The 18,030-nt window shown below is 54.5% G+C and overlaps 1 protein-coding gene across 8 annotated transcripts in view; it reads right to left on the bottom strand.

The window, feature by feature from the left end:
* The window catches only part of CUX1 (cut like homeobox 1), a 364,880-nt gene that overhangs the window by 22,602 nt on the left and 324,248 nt on the right, over positions 1-18,030 (bottom strand). For 6 of the 8 annotated variants that reach the window (XM_039243513.1, XM_039243507.1, XM_039243506.1 and 3 more), the window contains 3 exons: positions 16,351-16,539; positions 10,434-10,698; positions 1,050-4,668 (listed from right to left, as the gene is read on the bottom strand). The exons of the other annotated variants lie outside the window; for them this stretch is intronic. In XM_039243513.1, the coding sequence (XP_039099444.1) occupies positions 3,927-4,668; positions 10,434-10,698; positions 16,351-16,539 (1,196 nt within the window). In that variant the 3' untranslated portion in view covers positions 1,050-3,926. Of the gene's footprint in view, positions 1-1,049; positions 4,669-10,433; positions 10,699-16,350; positions 16,540-18,030 lie in introns of those variants that run through there. 8 annotated transcript variants of the gene reach the window in all.

An 18,030-nucleotide genomic window follows, 5' to 3' on the forward strand; every position in this document is an offset into this window, starting at 1 on the left:
CGACTCATCTTTTTGCCTCAATCACTCTCACAGACATAGTGGCCATGGTTTGATAGTAGTCATACGGGTCAAGACCCCAACATCTCCTAGAGGCTTCTCCAGCCCACATCCCAGGACAGTGCGCGGACCACGGGTCCCCCCCATGATGTGATGTTCCTCACACAGGTCGGCTCTGAGAAGGCTCGAGACGAGCTGGATGGCCGCGGAAATCCTTTCTAAAGCACAGTGGTCTGGCGGACAGAGATCCCAGACCTGCCGACTGATCCAGAAGTTCAAGGTTGGCGGTCGCCCAGGAGCCAGATGGTGGAAACGAGCGGGCACGGGTCTAGGACGGAACCCACACCCCTTCCGCCTCAGATACCACGAGGGGGTATGGGTAGGAACCAAGGGTCAAGAGGCTGAACGTGAACATGGATTTTACACTGAGCCTCCACTTAGCCAGCTAAGTAATGGCAAAACCCTTAAGTTATGAACACGGTCTCCAATTAACAAAAAGAAGCCATTTAAAATGGTATAATGGAGCTTGTAATTAAGTGTTAGTGTTTTATACGGAACCGTTTTCCCCAGGGGAGAGGTACAAATCAGCTTTTTAAACTGATGGAGCATAAAGAGGAGGAGGTCGGCTGCCTGTGGGGGCTACAGCTCGGAATGCTAGCCAGCTGAAGGTAAGCCCCCCGGAGAGGGCGCTGTTCAAGGCACTTGAATATTGCTTATCAAGATGAAAGATCAACCCTTAGACTCAAACTGAGAGGTGCAACGAGGAGGGGGTGGGGGGTACACTCCCCGACCCCCTAACAGGTTTCTGTTATTTAGTGGCAGCTCTTAGAAGTATTACAGACAGTGAAAGCTGAACACGAAAGATCACTGGGATGGGACCACGATAAAAAATATATATATAAATAGAGAAAAAATACAAACACAGAACCGCAAGCAAACTTTAACCAACTGATTGTATCGAGCACCCAGATGTAAGTCTGGCAAAAAAAAAAAAAAAAAGGTAGAGTGGAAGTCAACAAAAACCTAGTTTAAAAACCACCACCACCACCACCACCACCACCACCAAAACCCAACAAAAATGACTAAATCGCTTGGAAGAGCCAAAGTGACTGTTTTAGACTGTTACTATTTGGCCACTAGGATGGACAAGTCTATACTTTTTCCATTTCCTTGGATTTAACGCCTTTGTAAATAACAGTCATGCCTTTAATAAAACTAAAACACTACCCTAGTATTTCTGGTTAACTCCCTGCTTTTCATTGCAATGAAAGATCAGATATTTAGAGATTCATCGCACATGAGGACACGATTCCCTCGAGGTTTTCGTGGAGAGGACATCACAGTACTGTCAGGGGCTCTGCTACTCACTGTCGGGGGGGGGGTGTCACTAATGCAAAGTCGCTCTTCTTAATGCACCTGAACCGAGCCAGATGTTCATCTGTTTCCCCTTAAGCTCCTCCATTTTGAACTCTCTTCTCACTGAACCAGGTATCAAGTTCAGAGATGATACAACCATCCAAAGGCAAACAGCCTGCCTCCCAGCCTCCTAGAGCCTTCTGAAAACTTCCTATTCATGAAAAGGCATTGTCTTTAGTGTAGTGAAAACTTTAACTAAGTGCTGCAGTTGCAGGTTAAACGACTGTAAATGAACTACGTAATTTCTAAAACATCATGCAAGAAATGTGGCTTCACATCTTACAGTCAAAGTCCTACAAGTTAATTAATACAAGCACACTGAGGTGTAATTGCGGGAGCATACCTTGAAAATTATAACTCCCTCCCACCCCCCCAATCAAAAAAAAAAGGTAATATTAATTAAACTTAAGAAATAATGAATGCACCATTAAAATGCCATCCAAAGATGTTGACCTAAGACAAAGGTTTCAATGATACACAATACGGTCAAAAAGGTTTCAATCAGTAATATACAGTATGACAACTACATCTTGTAAATTATACCCAATACTGCCGGCAGTCTATCCCTCTAAAGAATATTTGCCCCTTTCATCCCTTCCTAACAATCAGATAATAAAATACAGCACCTATAAATAAGCAAAAAAAAATATATATATATACCGAAATCATCTATTGTTAGTTTAAAGATATGGCAATAAAGGAGTCTAAATTAGCAAACTTGTAGAAGCCATAACTGATAAAACAGCTTATTGAAAAAAGGTGGCAGTAATGCACTCTATGTGTGCACAGGTACTTAAGAAAATACACAGACGTATAAAATTGCACACACGCACACACGCACACTCTCACCCACCTCTAGTCTCACGCATATACACATAGACAACGGGAGGAATCAGAGACAAGTTAGACTTCAGGTTTGTACTTAGACTGCCCTACACTGTGCATAAAAGAACTGTTCCAAGAGGCAGGATGAACAAAGGGCCAATGGATGGTCTGGTCTGGAAGGGAAGAGCAACAACGTTTTGGTGGGAGTGTGGGCCATCTCTACAGGGGTGAGGGCAGAGCCGGGACTGCCACGTTCTCTCTTCTGCAGGGAAGGGAGCTTCCCACGACGGTCAACAGTCCTCAGTGCTTGTGGTGGGAAGAGCGGGAGAGAGAGAGTGCGCGTGCACGAGAGCCCTGCCCGGGCCCGGGGGGGGGGGGGGGGGGGGGGGGGCGGTGGCCCCTGGTGGGGCTCAGTCCATCAGGCGCCCGGGAGAGTGCTGGGAGGTGTGCTGCCTTCTGTGCCAAGGAAAGCCTGCGGACCACGCGGGGCGGGACCCCTGCGGCACGCCCCCCCCCCCCCCAACTGCCTGCTGCCACCTCGGCGGCCCACCCTTTCCTCCTTCCTTTACACGCTCGCACGTGTGCAGACGCACTAACGCAGACGTAGACACCATAAATTAAAACAGAATGAACGGGGACGTGCTACAGTTCTAACTTGTCTCCTAACCTCCGAGATATGAGGTCTGATCAGCGTGCTCTGCGGTTAGAGGTTAAAAAGCAGATTATAAAATACCTAGATTCGGATCTTTTTCTTTTTGTCCTGATTTGGCCTAGAATGGAGTGTATTAAACAGACCCTGGCCGGCAAAAGCCCAGAGCCAGTTAAAGCTATGGATCATGTGCACTACATGTCAGGATTCTATTCACGTACAAGAAAACACTACGTCAGCTACCACAAAATCAGATCGTTTCCTGATGTGACTTCTCTTTCTGTTAAAAAATATGTGGAGTAAATGTGTTTTATTTTAATTCAAAGTTTCAAACGAGAAGATTCTTTACTTGAAAATATTTAGGAATCCAAACTAGTGTGTTTAGAGTCGGTTTGACTGTGCAATCTCTTAGTGGCAACTGAACAGCTACAAAAAACTTTTTTTTAATTTTTCTGAAAAATCCCCCCTCCCACCCCCCCTTTTTTTTTCCTGGTTTAAGAAGATAATAGTGTATTATCGCTCTGAAGCCATTAGATGGCAGATAAAAAGCCCCCTTTTAATATGTGGGTTTGATTTTTTTTTTTTAAAGCCCACACGAAAGAGGAGGGCGCAAGGCAAAGCTGTAAGAGTTATTCCAGAACCTGTGGAAATCACTTAGGGCAATAAAAAAAACACTTCAGGGTACAAAAAAGCTCGACTACACATTTCCGTTTTCTTCCTTGAAAACACGACATAGATTGGGCTTAATGCTCCTTTGTTTTCTATATGCACCTTGGCCTATGGCGATTTTGCCCTGTGGCCCGCAGGGCGGTAAGTGCGCAACACGGTCCAGGCCGCGGAGTCGGCGCCCGCCCCTCTGCCCGGCCCAGCCCGGCTCTGCCCAGCTCAGCTCGGCTCGGCTCGGCTCGGCTCGGCCAGACCCGGCTCGGCCCCGCCGGGTCCAGCTCGGCCAGACTCGGCCCGACTCGGCCCGGCCCGGCGTGGCCCGGCCCGACTCTGCTCGGCTCGGCTCGCGGCGGGACGGGCGGGCGGCGCCCTCTCAGAACTCCCATTCGATGGGCTCCTCCCGGCTGGCGGCCTTCTCCAGGCGGTGGATTATGCTGTTCAAGTTCGCGGCCTTCTTCTTCCTCAAGGGGTTGTCTCGAGAGTCCCTGGCGCCTGCCGCCTCCGGGAGGCCGAAGAGGGTCTGCAGCGAGCTGGCCCTGCGGGCGGCCGCCGGCGCGCTGGTGCTTGGCAAAGCGGAACTCCTGTCGGCGCCGTCCCGGGCCCGGCAGGGGCCTTCCGTCGGCGGGGCGGCTGAGGTAGCGGCGTCCTCCCCGGCCGCGGGCGCGGCGGCGGCGGCGGTGGTGGTAGCGGCGGCGGCGGCGGCGGGGTTTGGCACGGGCCCCGGGCCCTCGGCGGGGCCCTCGGGCGGCGGCGGCGGCGGCGGCGGCGGCGGCGGCGCCCGGGGCCGGCCCTCGTCGTCCGCGTCGTCTGGGGCCGGGGCCCCCGAGGGCGGCGGGTGCGCCTTCTCCGCCGGCCTGGGCGCCTCCTCCCGCTCCTCCGGGGCCGCGGCCGCGTCGGCCGGCCCTCCCTGAGACTTGGCGGCGGCCGCGGGGCCGCCCGACTCCTCGGCGTCCGCGGCGCTCGGGCCCTCGGCGGCCTCCACGCCGTCGCAGCTGTCGCCCTCCGAGCTGGGCGCGGCCCGGCTGCTCCGGGCTGACGGGGAGTCGCTGGCCCCGGCCTGGCCCTGGCTCCCGGCCTGAATCTCCTCAATGAACAGTTCTCTGCGGATCCGAGACCTGGGAGACACAAGCAGTGGGAACGCCGTGAGCAGTGCGCGCGCTCGAGATGGCAGGGCGCCCCTGCCCCGGGGCGTCACCCGCTGCCCCAGCCCGAAGCCTCGCCCCCGCTACTTCCCAAACTCAGTGCCTTTGCTCTAGTCGTCAGTTGGGTGCAGTACCACCCCCCCTCCCCCCACTTTCCAGCAGAGTGGAACGGCACCTTCCCTCCGTCTCCCGTCCCACCCCACCTCCCATCACGCTGTGAACGGTGCGGCCCCATTCTTTGCACACCCCAGGCCCCGCATGGTGCTTGGTATCCGGTAAAAAATGAGGACTTGGAACTGACACGTGGAAATGCAGAATGGATGATGGCCACGGCTTCCTCATCGGAACTTCATTAAGAGAGTAGTCTGGGTGGTGGCCCAGAGTGTCATGGGTAAAGGCACAGGCAGGGTTCTACCAGATTATGTTCCAACCATATCCTTCCTTTAAGAGGAGGAGACCAGGGAAGGGTCACTTTTGAACAAGCAGGAAGGAGACCAGATAGGCGCTCCAACATGGCAAGCTTGTTTTAATCACGCTCCCCTATTTTGTTGGGTGTGAAGGAAACAGCTACAGATGGGCCCTGATGGGCCCTGTTTTGGGGTCCTTGGTGACCTCACGGAATGGCTCTTGTTGAGTCCGCTTTTGTGCCTGAGTTTCTCTTTCCCTTGTGCTCACTGTACTAGGCTCGATGAGAAGTCTCTCTCTAAGGTGGTTATTCCAAGGAGCTGAAAAAGCCTCTGATGAATGTGCCAGCGGTTAGTGGAAAAGCACCCTCAGGTCAATGTGCATGGAGCCCACTGTCTTGCAGAAACTGGGCCTGCAGACAGCCCTTGGACTGTATACTTTTCTGCTGTCCACAGACCCCAGTGAAGGTAACCTGTTTTTTTTTTTAATTATTATTAATTTTCTCTTAATGTTTATTTATTTTAGAGACAGAGCACAAGCAGGGGAAGGGCCAAGAAAGCCGGAAACAGAATCTGAAGCAGGCTCCAGGCTCTGAGTTGGCTGTCAGCACAGAGCCCGATGCGGGGCTCAAATCCACAAACTGTGAGATCATGACCTGAGCCAAAGTCTGGGTTAACCGACTGAGCCACCCAGGCGCCCCGAAGGTAACCTGGTTTGAGAGCCCACTATACGCCGGGTGCTGTGTTGGATGTGGGCAGTGTTGAAGCCACGGGAAGCTGGCTGTAGCTCAGCGCAGTGTATCAGAACCCTGGCGGCAGTGATCTGTGGACACTGGGATTTGCTCCCTGAGCTCTGACTCTTGTCCTGAGGGTGGGTGGTTTCTGAGCGAGAGCTTCAGGGTGAGGGCCTAAAGCACGTCCCCCGCCCCGAAGTTCCCAGGGGTAATGGAAGACTTTCCTCCCTCTCTGGGGCTGCCGCGGTCCTGGACGCTGTGCTGTGAGGGCAGGCCTACTCTGCTGCCTTTCAGGCCCCTTGGCAGCCAAGGTGCCGGTTGGGGTGAACACCTGATCCCGTCCCACCCCGGCTGGGGAGGTGGGAGGTCAGACAGGTTTAAGTCCCGGAACACAGCACAGGCTTTGCGGAACCAGGCAAACCTGGGTTTGTAAGCTCGCTAGCCAGGCGAAGTGGCAAAAATTCCTGAACCTCTTGGAGCTTCAGGATTATCTGGAAGTTATGGAGACTGGTCTCTTCCTTGCAGAGATGTTAGGAATAAAATATTAACATATAATAGAGGACACGGAGTAGACCCAGAAAAAAAAGGGCACTATTCTGACCATCCGGCTGCTTTCTGAATGCCAGAGTCCCTGTTGTAGGTGCTGAGGCAGAGGCAGAGGGGCTGGAGGGGGGTGGGGGGAAGGGACAACTTCATGCTTCGGGCCTGGCCTCTTGGCTGCCACCCTTGGCAGCCAGGTGAACACGTGTAACCGTCTGGAAAACGGGGCCGGTAGTGCTGTGCTGCGGATCAGAGGCCCTGATGAGATGGCACACCAATAGAGCTCCGGGCTCCGTGCCTGGCACGCATGCCATGGTCCGGCGGCAGGAGACCTCATCCTTCCTAATCTATAGCTGTCTCCACGTCCACGACGGGTTTCCTCTCCTGAGCTAGAAAGACCAGGTCCCAGGAACAGAGCCACGGAAGGCAAGGTTCGCAGGGCACCATGGCATTTAGGGCTCAGGAGACCTCCTACTGGGTGGGCCTGTCCCTGGGGGATACTGTTCTGGCATTCCTGGCCCCGTTCCTGGGTAATGGTCACTCTTAAGATACTTCTGATTCCTTGAGGGTGAAATGGTAAGAGGAAGCAAAGTTTTATTTTTTTGATGGGGGTAAAAATTGATCTCTACCCCCCCGCCCCCGTTATTCCCGTGGGTTCCCGTGGGCAGGAAAAGAACAAATCAACTTCTCCTGTTTAAGTCCTGCAGAATGTAAGAGACGATCTCTTTCCTTAGGAATTCAGCGTGTGGGTCACAGGCCTGGCTGGCTCAGTCGGTCTTGGTTTCTGCACAGGTCATGATCTTATGGTTTGTGGGTTCGAGTCCTGTGTTGGGCTCTGCGCTGATAGTGTGGAGCCTGCTTGGGATTCTCTCTCTGACCCTCCTCTGCTGCTCTCGATCTCTCTCTTTTTAAAAAAAATTTTAAAAAAAATTTTAAAAAAAATATTTTTTTAAATGTTTTATTCATTTCTAGGAGAGAGAGAGAGACAGTATGAGCAGGGGAGGGTCAGAGAGAGAGGGAGACACAGAATCTGAAACAGTCTCCAGGCTCTGAACTGGCAGTCAGCACAGAGCCTGATGCGGGGCTTGAACCCATGAATCGTGAGATCATGACCTAAGTGAAAGTTGGATGCTTAACTGACTAAGCCAGCCTGGCGCCCCTAAAAAAATTTTTTTAATGTTTTATTTATTTCTAAGAGAGAAAGAGAGAGAGAGAGAGAGCGAGCAGGGGAGGGTCGGAGAGAGAGGGAGATACAGACTCTGAAACAGGCTCCAGACTCTGAGCTAGCTGTCAGCACAGAGCCTGATGCGGGGCCCAAACCCACAAACTGTGAGATCATGACCTGAACCGAAGTTGGATGCTTAACTGACTGAGCCACCCAGGCGCCCCTCGATCTCTCTTAAAATAAGTAAACACTTAAAAGAAACGGAACTCCGTGCATGTGGGTTAAGCCCTGCTGTGTGCTAGTGCTTATAAGAAGCACCGTGGGGTCTATGGGGCCGGTCTCTACTCGAAGCATTTACTTGGAAGAGCTACAAGCCATGGAAGGAGCATATACTCTGTCGGAATTTCTGCTCGGCACCTTGCGCCGCCCCCCCCTGCCGGTGACTGAGTGACCTCAGTTCTTGAGGCTTTATACCACTTCTGAGCGACCTAGTGCTCCCTTCTCATCTATTATGTGGCTTATAAAATTCTTCTCAGTTCTTTTTTCAAGACCCTGCACGTCTCCTACCTCTTGCAGGAGATCTTTCCAGATCTCGGCAGCTGAAGTGAATCTCTGCCCTTGGTTCTTCCATTTGCCTTAGCCTGGCCAGCTTTGTTATGGTTATTTTTGCAAGAAAACGTTTACTGGGCATCTATTTTCCATCTGCATCTGAGCTCATTTCCTAAGTTTTGAGGTTCTTCTGCTCCTCCTCCTCTCTCCCCCTTCTGTGTGTGGTTGACTCTGCTCACATTAAATGCACACGTGGGGCATCTCCACAGTGAGCCTCTGACCACCGGTACTGTGACGGGCATTATCACAGTTGTTGGGAACACAAGTGACAGAAGCTAAGAAAGGGGGCAAGAGCATGCCCTGGCCAGGAGGCAGTGACTGCCGTTCAACTGAGGCCTGCAGGGGAGGATCTGGGGAACGAGGGGACCCCAGCAGGGCCAGGGGAAATGGTTTTGGAGCAGTTTTATGTAACAGGTGGCAGCGTGACCCAGATAAGTCTGGAATCTCCAGAGTTCCCATGCCTGCGCTAAAGTGGACGTAGCTGGGGGCGCCTGGGGGGCTCAGTTGGTTAAGCACCTGGCTTTGGCTCAGGTCATGATCTCAAGGTTTATGAGTTCAAACCCCTCAGAGCCTGGAGCCTGCTTTGGATTCTGTGTGTCTCTCTCTCTGCCCCTCCCCCACTCATGCTCACGCACTACATCTGCAAGATGTAGCTTGCAGAAGACTCGAAAGAACGTATTCAAACGCACCTCTGTGTCTAGAAAGTAAACACGGGATTGTGTAACAGGTGGCGAGGGAGAGGCTCCCGTGAACGTCCGCCCAGGTTGCCATTCATTCTCCTTCATGTCACTTGTTTACTGCTCTCAAAGCTTCCTTCTCAAGCTCCACTACTGCAGCTGCTAGCCTCGCTCTGCCCCTGGTCTTTAGCTCATCTGTACATTTAGGATGAATAAGCTGGCTGTGCTCAGTTCCTGTACTGTCTCTGTCCCGGCGGGAGCCAGCCCACGCGGGGGAGGTTGGCTGTGGACAGTGCTGCCATCGTGGCTCCCCCGGCCTGGTTCCAGGGGTCAGGTGGCAGGTCTGTCTGGCTCTCACACTAAGCTACAAATGCTAACTTAGCTTTCACCGGCAAGAAAGGTATTGTTTTTGGGTCCTGTCTAATATCTTCAAACTCCCTGTTTTGTTAGCACCTGGGGGTGGGGGTGGGTTTTCAGGGCGATTTGGGAAACAGCAGCAGAACCTAACAGAGAAGGGAAGGCCTGGTCCAAGACACCAGTCCCTGTGGTCCCTGGCTGCCTGGGGTACTCTGTTGCCGGACACCTGTCCCCGGTGGGTAACCATGAGGGCTCCATCCACACTGGCCATGCGCATGTGCTTGTCCCCTGGGCAGAACCAGAGCCCCTGCCCCAGTTTTGTTGGGCCCTAGAGAGAATGATGTTCCGACAAGAGCCAGCAGTTGAGATGGTCACTTCCAGGGCGTTAAACAAGCAGGAATTTCCGTCAGGCCACTGGGAAGTCCCGGTTTCTAGCACCAGGAAGTCTTGGTTACAGCTACGATAGACCGTTCATCACATGTTGGTGTCATGATCTAATCCTTTTTTTTTTTTTTTTAACCCCAATTGGCTTCGTTCTAGAGAGAGCACTAGGCCCTACCCTCACATGCCTGGGTCAGGTGTTTAGCCTGCATGAGTTTTACGTCTTCCATCTGTAAAATGCAGGTTAAGGGGAACCTGAGTGGCTCATTTGGTTAAGTGTCCAACTCTTGATTTTGGCTCAGGTCTTGATCCCATGGTTTGTGAGATGGAGCCCCGCTTCTGGCTCTGCATGACCACGTGGTTTCTGCTTGGGATTCTCCTCTCTGTCTCTGCCTCTCCCCTCCTCCCATGCCTGCTCTCTCTCTCAAAATAAACACTTGGCTCAATGTCTGGGGATCTGGTAGGTGCTCAATAAATCTCATTAACGTGACTGAATGTAGTTCACTACAAAACGAATCAGGAGGACAATGCTCTAAGAGACCCTCTGGGTCTTCGCTAAGAAACGTTTTCTGCGAGCCGTAGCCGCCTACGATCTCCCTAAGTGATCTCGTTTTCCGGGCACCGCAGACTCGGGGTGTCGCCGACGATGTGACCCTACATCTTGGGAGTTAAAAATTCCAATGAAACCTAAAAGGCCAAACTGACCGACCAAACACCAAGCCTTCAGTCCCCAGCATGCCAGGGCCAAGTCCCTAGAGTGTCAGCCCGGTGCACCAATACCGGCCCTTCCCTGCGGGACAGGGTGGCCGCCGCCCCGCCCCCTGGGAGCCTGGATGTACGGGGCCGAGGGCCAGACGAGCCGGGGCCTCACCTGTAGTTGTGGAACCAGTTGATGACGGTGCTGGTTTTCAAGTTGAGCTGGGTGGCGAGTTCTTCGATGGTTTTTGGTGACGGGTATGGCTTTTGCTGATACGCTCGTTTCAGAGCTTCTTTCTCTTCCGGAGCCAGCACCACGCGGGGCTTCTTCAGCTGGTGCTGGGGCTGGGGGCTGGCGCCCTGGCTGTAGTCGATGCCAACAGAGGGGGGCTCGCAGGGCTGGCTGTCGCTGACTGAGCTGTGCCGCCGCTTCATGTAGGCTGAGGGAGGGAGAGAAAGCAGAGCGAGGTGAGGCCCAGCTGGGGGATGAGCCGCGGCCCCTGCCGTCCCCAAGAGCGCCAAGGTGCGCTGTCTGCTCACACTGTCGGGCGCATTGCGGCGGCCGGCCCTTCTGCCCTGCTCTTCTGAGAGCATCTGGGAATGCTTGGGCCAGAACCGTTGGGAAACCCAGGGCACGGTCATCAGGAGCCTGCTCTGTGGTAATGCAAGGTGGCCGGCGGGCAGGCCCTGCCTGATGATTTGGTGGGGGGCACAGCCAGGGAGACACCAAGGGAGGGAGGGAGGTACTCAGCTCAGCCCGGGGAGGGGTCAAGGGAGGGTTCCCAGGAGAGATGGTGTTTAAGCTAGATCTTGAAGGCCAAGAATAATTAACCAGAAAAAGAGATGACGAGGTAGGAGGTGGTAGGAGGCTATTCCGGAAAGTGGGACCAGCATGTGTAAAAAAGACACAGGAGCATGAGATGGCACAGTTCCAGAGTGTATGTGTGTCCCTGCACGCGTGCACGTGGGGTGTGGAGGGGGAGGGAGGAGCGGGAGAGACGGGCAGTGCCGGGGTAGCCTGAAAATATGGACTTTACCTTAGAGGCATAGGGAAGAAATGAAAAGATTGGAGACAAGGGAATGGTACGGTCAGCTGCACGCATTCTGGAAGGGCTGCTGTGGCTGCAGTTTGCAGGATGGAGAGGGTGGAGGGGCTGGCAGGAGGGTGCTCAGTTAGCGGGTGAGAATGAGAAAGGTGTGAGCTGGGGCAGTGGTGGTGGGATTGGAGAAAAGTCCAGAGAGTGGGGAGATGGTAACGGCCAGGGCTGGAAGGACGGGGGGACTGACGCAGGAGGGGCTGAGGGGAGGAGAGCAGAGGAGCCCCCTGGTCTCAGGCTGGGAGAGGACGAGGGTGCTGGTGTCTCTGGGTTGGGCGCCACGGAAGAAGGGAGAAGGTGGTGGCTTGTCTTGGAACTGTGGAGCCGGAGGGGTCTCTGGGCTGCCCACACAGGAGACGTCCAGGAGGCAGCAAGAGGGGTAGGTAAGAAGCCCCAGAGAATGGTCTGGGCCAGAGAGAGGAACTTTGGACCACTGGAACACAGACTGTGGTTGTGGTCCATGCCATCGATGAGAACGGAACCCTGGGACACCCATAGGCAGAGGGTGGCCCCCACGAAGCAGCAGCCACGAGGGACCCGGAGATGGGAGGAAAACCAGGAGACGATGGTGGGAGAGAAAGGATGGGAGAGGGGAGACGGTCACCAGTGTTGGTGCTGCGGCGAGTTGGCCAAGGACCCGGGAGGCCCTCTAGCCTTAGGAGAGAACCGGGCACTGGGGCGAACAGGCACAGGGGCCGTGAGAGCAGAAGCCGCCAGGTGGCTGTAGGCTGAGTACTGAGCGGGAGGTGAGGAGGTGAAGGCAGCGAGCACAAGTTGCTATTTTAAGACGCCTGAATGGAAAAGAACAGCGAGAGACAGGATGGCTTCTAGAAGGGAAATCCAGGGCTGAGGGTGGATGTGAAGAGGAGAGTGAGCTGATAGTGTTTCCAGGCTGAGAGGCGAGAGCTGGCGGTACAGGTGAGCGAGATGATCGCTGCAGGTGCACCAGGATGGCGCCCGGACACGGGAGGCAGGATGGGCGGGGAGGGCTGGAGGGGCAGACGAGCTTGCAGGGGCTGTGGCAGGGAAGGCTGGTGGCCGGCGTTTTCCTGCTGAAGTAGGAAGGCAGGAGTGATGACCTGAAGTGATGGGAAAGGAGTCCTGGAGAGGTAGAGGAGAGTGGTGGAGAAGACCGGCAGAGCATGGACCCCCAGGTTGGGACCTGCGGGGCGATGGGGAATGGGAAGGTGGGAGAGAGACGGCTGTGTCTTGGACGATGGTGGGGGCGCACTGGGGTGATGGGGCGTGGAGTCTGGGATGCTGGCAGGAGGAGGTAAGGGCGCCAGACGGCAAAGTGATGGGGAGAAGGGTGGGAGCGGGGATCGGCGGGTCTGGAGGCAGAATGAGCCACGGAAACATGAGAGACATGGAAAGACAGAAGGACAGCAGAACGTGGTCAGTGAGTGGGGTGCCTGAATTTAGTCTTTGAGAGGTAGAGTAGTCGTGGGTGACAGCAAGACTTAGGGAAAAGCCCAGGGTTGAGGAGATCAAGGAACTTGAGGCCTGGCCCTGGATGGGGTCTGAGGGGTCTTAAACCTCCCCCCGCACCCATGAGGTGGGCCATGGGTACGGAGGAAGGCAGCAGTCCAGGGGCCTCGGTCTTGAGAAAAAGTCCAGGAGTGCAGGGCAGGTGTCTGGAGGGGGCTCAGCGCTTTGGGGAACATGGACCTGCCTTGGGAGACTTGTCCTTGCTCTTGAGGCCAAGGAGAGTCCTTGTGCCCTCGATATGGCTTTTACTGTGGAAGGACTGGGGTGGGGGGGGGGAGGGAAGGGAGGGAGAGCAGTGGGCAGCAGAGAAGTAAAGGGACACGTCTCCAGATTCAAGTGCTTTGTTCCCTCTGTGCTGTTGGGGCTTCACGTGCCCCATCTGTCCTTGCGTGTCACCCATCCCGAACTATGCTTCAAGTTAAAAACCATTGGGACTTGAGCCAACGAGTCATCCGTAGTGATCTTTCTAGTGGATTAGCTTGGAATATGGTCTGCAAATTCTTGAAAACTTCTTAAAACTGATGGAAGATGGGAGGCAATAGTATTTAATAGGAGGAGTGGAACGGCCAGCATCTGGGGTGTGATCCTCCCATGTGTGCGGAGGGACAGGCACCATCGCTGCCCTGTGTACAGGGGAAGAAACTGAGGCCTAGAGAAGTGAAATGATGGGCCTCAGGTCCCACGGCTGGGAAGTGACACAACTGAGGTCTGGCCCACGTCCCCTCTGGGCAGTGCTGCCTGCCTTGACCTGCCTGATGGTGGCCAGCGCCCCGGCCCTGCAGCAGGGGAACACACCCTGCGGCAGTAGTGGCTGTCAGGTTTCAGAAAAGTGTCATAGGAGAGGACTACGAATTGTCAGGGTCCACCTGTAGCCACCAGGGAGAGGCGCCCGCAAGCTAGCCCAGGCTTTGTGGGCGCGCGTCCGGGGGCTGGTGGCTGTGCGGACAGGCTGGTTCAAGGGCCTTCTCGTGAGGGGACGGAAAGCAGAAGGCAGATGAGGGTGGAGACCAGCTGTTTACGAAGAAGGAAGGAGAGCAATAAAAGATTCAAGCTAACGGGAGAAGCTGCAAAAACTTTCTGGAAGACAAAGGAAGCACGATGCATGTGTGAACCCTGTGGTCTGGATTACCCGGTGCCCGTTCACTTTTTCATCTAGTCCAGCCTAGAAACATGACGGACTTTCATCTGCTTTAAAGGAACCCAACTCATCTGAGAAACTGTGACACACTTATATGTGAGCTGGTGGTGGTATTCGGTATGTTCTTTCTAATGCTCACAAACCTGAAGGAGTTCATGCTACCATCCCCGTTCTACAGGTGCAGAAACCGAGGCTAGGGAGTTCCTTAACTAACTTGCCATTTTATGACTAGACCTAGGACACAGCTGAGAAGGCAAATCTTCCCCCAAAGAAAATGAATATCATACGGTCAGTGGCCAGAAACAAATGAGCCTGGTCTGCCGGCCGCTCCCACTGGGCGGACCACCAGTAATTGGCAGATATCAGGGAGGTGCTGTGCTCTGGGTCACCCACTGTTGTGTCCAGTGAAGGCTCCTCTCGTGAGCATCCTTACTACAGGGAGAAGACAGTGGGGCCACAGCCGCTTTCAGGTGCCTTGGGATGTGAGGGGCCTGGGCCTGGTTCAAACAGTAACTCCTTTGTAACACAAGATGGCGCCCAGAGCCTATGCGGAAAGAGTGGAGGCCTGTGAAGTCCCCCAGAGATCTACCTTTGGGGGCAAGGGTCCTTTTCTAGTGGCCTAGGAGAAGCACACCAGGGGCAGTGGAGCCAGGGCTGTCCGCCTCCAGATGCCTGCAGCGATGGGAGGCTGTATAGGAGGTGGTCTCGGAGGGCAGTCCACAGGAGGGGGCTCCCTGGCACAGAGCACATTAGCCTCACGGAGCTGGAGGCAGCAGGCCCCGCCTCCTGACAGACCAGAGAGCTCTAAAATTGCTGGGGTGAGCACTGATAAGTGTGGAAACTCGGTGATGGATATATGGGGTTCACAACACCATTCTACTTTTCTGTTTGAAATTTCCCAAGGGGGAAGAGTTAAAAAAAAACTTCTGGCGTTGACGTGCCACCAGGCGTCCAGAGCCGCCCAGAGGGCCGTGGCCAAGGTCAGAGCTGCTGGCAGGGCTCTGGGTGGGGCGGGAGGCCGCTGCCTGGGCACGTGGCCCCTGTGTGGCAGGTTCTGGATGCAAGGCCGCACAGCACGCATCTGAAAGTGCCAGCTTCAGAGCCACACGGTCCGGGAGTCTGGATGCCTGCTTCCTGCTTGGGCCAGCTGTCAAAATCAGGCAACTCTCGGACCACTAGGGCCTCACCCCTCCTGGATAACATGCCTACACTGGGCAGAGCTTCGTGGCCTGAGTCAAGTCTGAGCGCAGCGGTGAATAGGAGGCCCTCAGGAACTGAAGTCTCCGTCGTTCGACAAGGGCCCGACCCCACAGAGCTCCAGAGGAGACGTCAGAGGCGCCTGCCCCCTCCGGGAGCCCCAGCCCCTGCCCTGGCTGGGTGACAACAGTGCCCCAAGGCCAGCAGTGGATACCAGACTCTCTTGGTGAACTCAAGACGCGAGCCTGGGCTCCATGCCCGGCCCCTGGCTCAGACACGCACTCCTCAGCCATACGGGTGGGTGGGGCCTCATCCCCGCATCGAAGAGACTAGGATTCAGCCACTCTGTGAGCTCACAGTACTGTGCCTCTGTGGGCAGGGCTCACTAATGAAGAGCAGCAGGTGGGCATACAAAGCAGGAGACAGAGCAGACATTACTTGCCACCACCAAGGTGCCCCCACTTTGGGATTTCTCCCGTGTCGTGGCCTCCAGGGTACGGGAAGGATGCTGGTCAGCATTCAAGAGGGCTCTAGATGCACAGGGAAAGAAGAGCCGCGCTTGGCCCTCAAGGAGGTTGACTCCCATACAGCCCCACAGCTCGTAAAGTAACAGCAAGAGGGATCTGTTCTGGCAGGAATTTGCTCTTCTGGTGATCAGGCTGGGTGACCATTATTAATGGAGATACCTAGCTTCTCTGAACCTGGCTTCCCTTATCCACAGATGTGTTTATCAGTGAGCTTTCCAATAAGACAGGAGACAGAAGGCCCTGGCATGTGGTCCACGTGAGAGAGATGGACTGCCCCAGGCTGCCACCAAGACAAAGACAATAAACAAATGGGTCACCGCCGAGTGCTATGATGCTCGCTTCTTGGCCTGAAAGACGGAAAGGGGTACACTGACTGCCAGGGCAGCCATGAGGAACTGTCAGAGTGCCCCCCTTAACACTAAGATGTATTTGCATTCAGTCTGCTGGGTAGAAAAAGCCACAAACCTTCCCAGTCCTCCTAGATACTCATCAGTTGATAATTGTCAAGAAAAGACCCAGCCGCCCTGTCTTGAAGTCTTTTGGCCACAGATCAGTGCCCTTCACCAGCCCTGGGCGAAGGCTTTAGAAGCAATGGTGCGTTCGTATGCGAGAAAGCAGCCAGCCGGAGCAGGTGCTGGGGCCTACCTTTCTTTTCCATCCGTTTCATGTCCATCAGCTTCTCCACATTGTTGGGGTCATTCAGCCACAGCTGCATCCGGACGAAGGGCTCCCGGCCCTTCAGACTGAGCTTGTGCCAGGGCTTTGGGCGAGCAAGGAGGTCGGAGACGGAGCCTTGGGTGAGCCCCAAGATGGTCTCCCCAAATAAGCGCTGACCTGGTCAGAAAACAGAACAAAGAGAGACGTCACTACAGAGGCCCAGGGATCTGGAAGGACAAGGTTAAAATCAGACATGGGGTTTAAAGACCCAGAGTCTGGTCAGCCGGGTCCTGCCTCAGAGCAGGTGGTTTTTAGAAGCAGCTCTTTAACCAGACTTGTGAGAAACTCTATTGGTGACGGACTCAGTGTTACTCCCGCGTGCTGTGGGCACACAACAACGTCTCTCAGTACATGAGGCTTTGGATGTACTGAGGCCCGGATAACACCGACAGCGCTTATCAGAGGTGGTTAATCCCTCACCCAAGCTCAGGAGGTTAAGTAGCACACGGGGAGCCCTCTCTTCTACAACCTCAAACCACAGGGCTGTCTGGCTCCTTTCACGATTAGCAAGGTTATCCGGTCTTGCTGAGAAAACAGGCCACTTGACCCAAGGTCACAGCAGGAAAGAGAAGGAGAAAGAGCTCCTTAGCTCTGTGTTTCTGAAAAGCAGACCATTTCTAATTCTAAAGTCTATTCCCGCAGTCTGAGCTGCCTCTGCTGACTGGAACTCAAAGGCGATCAAAACCCCTTGCTCGAAGCCTTTTCTCCGGGGCTGTGGTGGGCAGCCCGCTCCTCCAGGCTGATCAGAGGGAATTCTGCTCTGGAGAGCACAGTGGCACCGGGTCTGGATGTTTGTCAGAGGCTTAAAGGGAAAATGTTTCTTCTCTGAGAGCCGCGCAGCTGCAGGTGAAGAGGGGCTGGCACCTTTGAAGGTGCAAACGAGAATGAGGCACGACCCGAATGACCAGACGGGTTCAGGATGCGAGTAGTAGGACTCATCAGGTGGAAATGGAGACTGGGATTAGACAGGCCAGCTCTGGGTGTCACATAGCATGGGGAATGCGACACCTGGGTCCCCGAGCAGCTAGGCCCCTCCGTGGCAGGGTGGCTGTGGATGTCAGGCTCCTATCCTCCCGTCTTCGAGGGGGAAACACCACCATCTATGGTCATAGGACAGGTGTGAGCAATGGCGGAACACCTCCTTGTAAAAAGTGGGGCTTCAGGGGTGCCTGGGTGGCTCAGTGGGTTAGGCGTCTGACTGCAGCTCAGATCATGATCTCATGGTTTAGGAGTTGCAGTCCCAGGGGCGCCTGGGTGGCTCGATCGGTTGAGCATCCGACTTCTGCTCAGGTCACGATCTCAGTGTTTGTGAGTTCAAGCCCCGTGTCGGGCTCTGTGTTGACAGCTCAGAGCCTGGAGCCTGCTTCGGATTCTGTGTCTTCCTCTCTCCCTGCCTCTCCTCTGCTCATGCTCTCTCTCAAAAATAAACATTAAAAAATTAAAAAAAAAAAAAAAGAAAAAAGAAAAAAAGGAGTTCCAGCCCCGCATCAGGCTCTGTGCTGTCAGCGCAGAGCTGGCTTCAGATCCTCTGTTTCCCTCTGTCTCTGCCCCTCCCCTGCTTGCGCATGTGCACGCTCTCTCTCAAAAATAAACATTAAAAATAAAAAA

Source organism: Hyaena hyaena, unplaced genomic scaffold (assembly GCF_003009895.1).
Source record: "Hyaena hyaena isolate Hyena2069 unplaced genomic scaffold, ASM300989v1 scaffold_228, whole genome shotgun sequence".
Taxonomy (NCBI): Eukaryota; Metazoa; Chordata; class Mammalia; order Carnivora; family Hyaenidae; genus Hyaena; species Hyaena hyaena.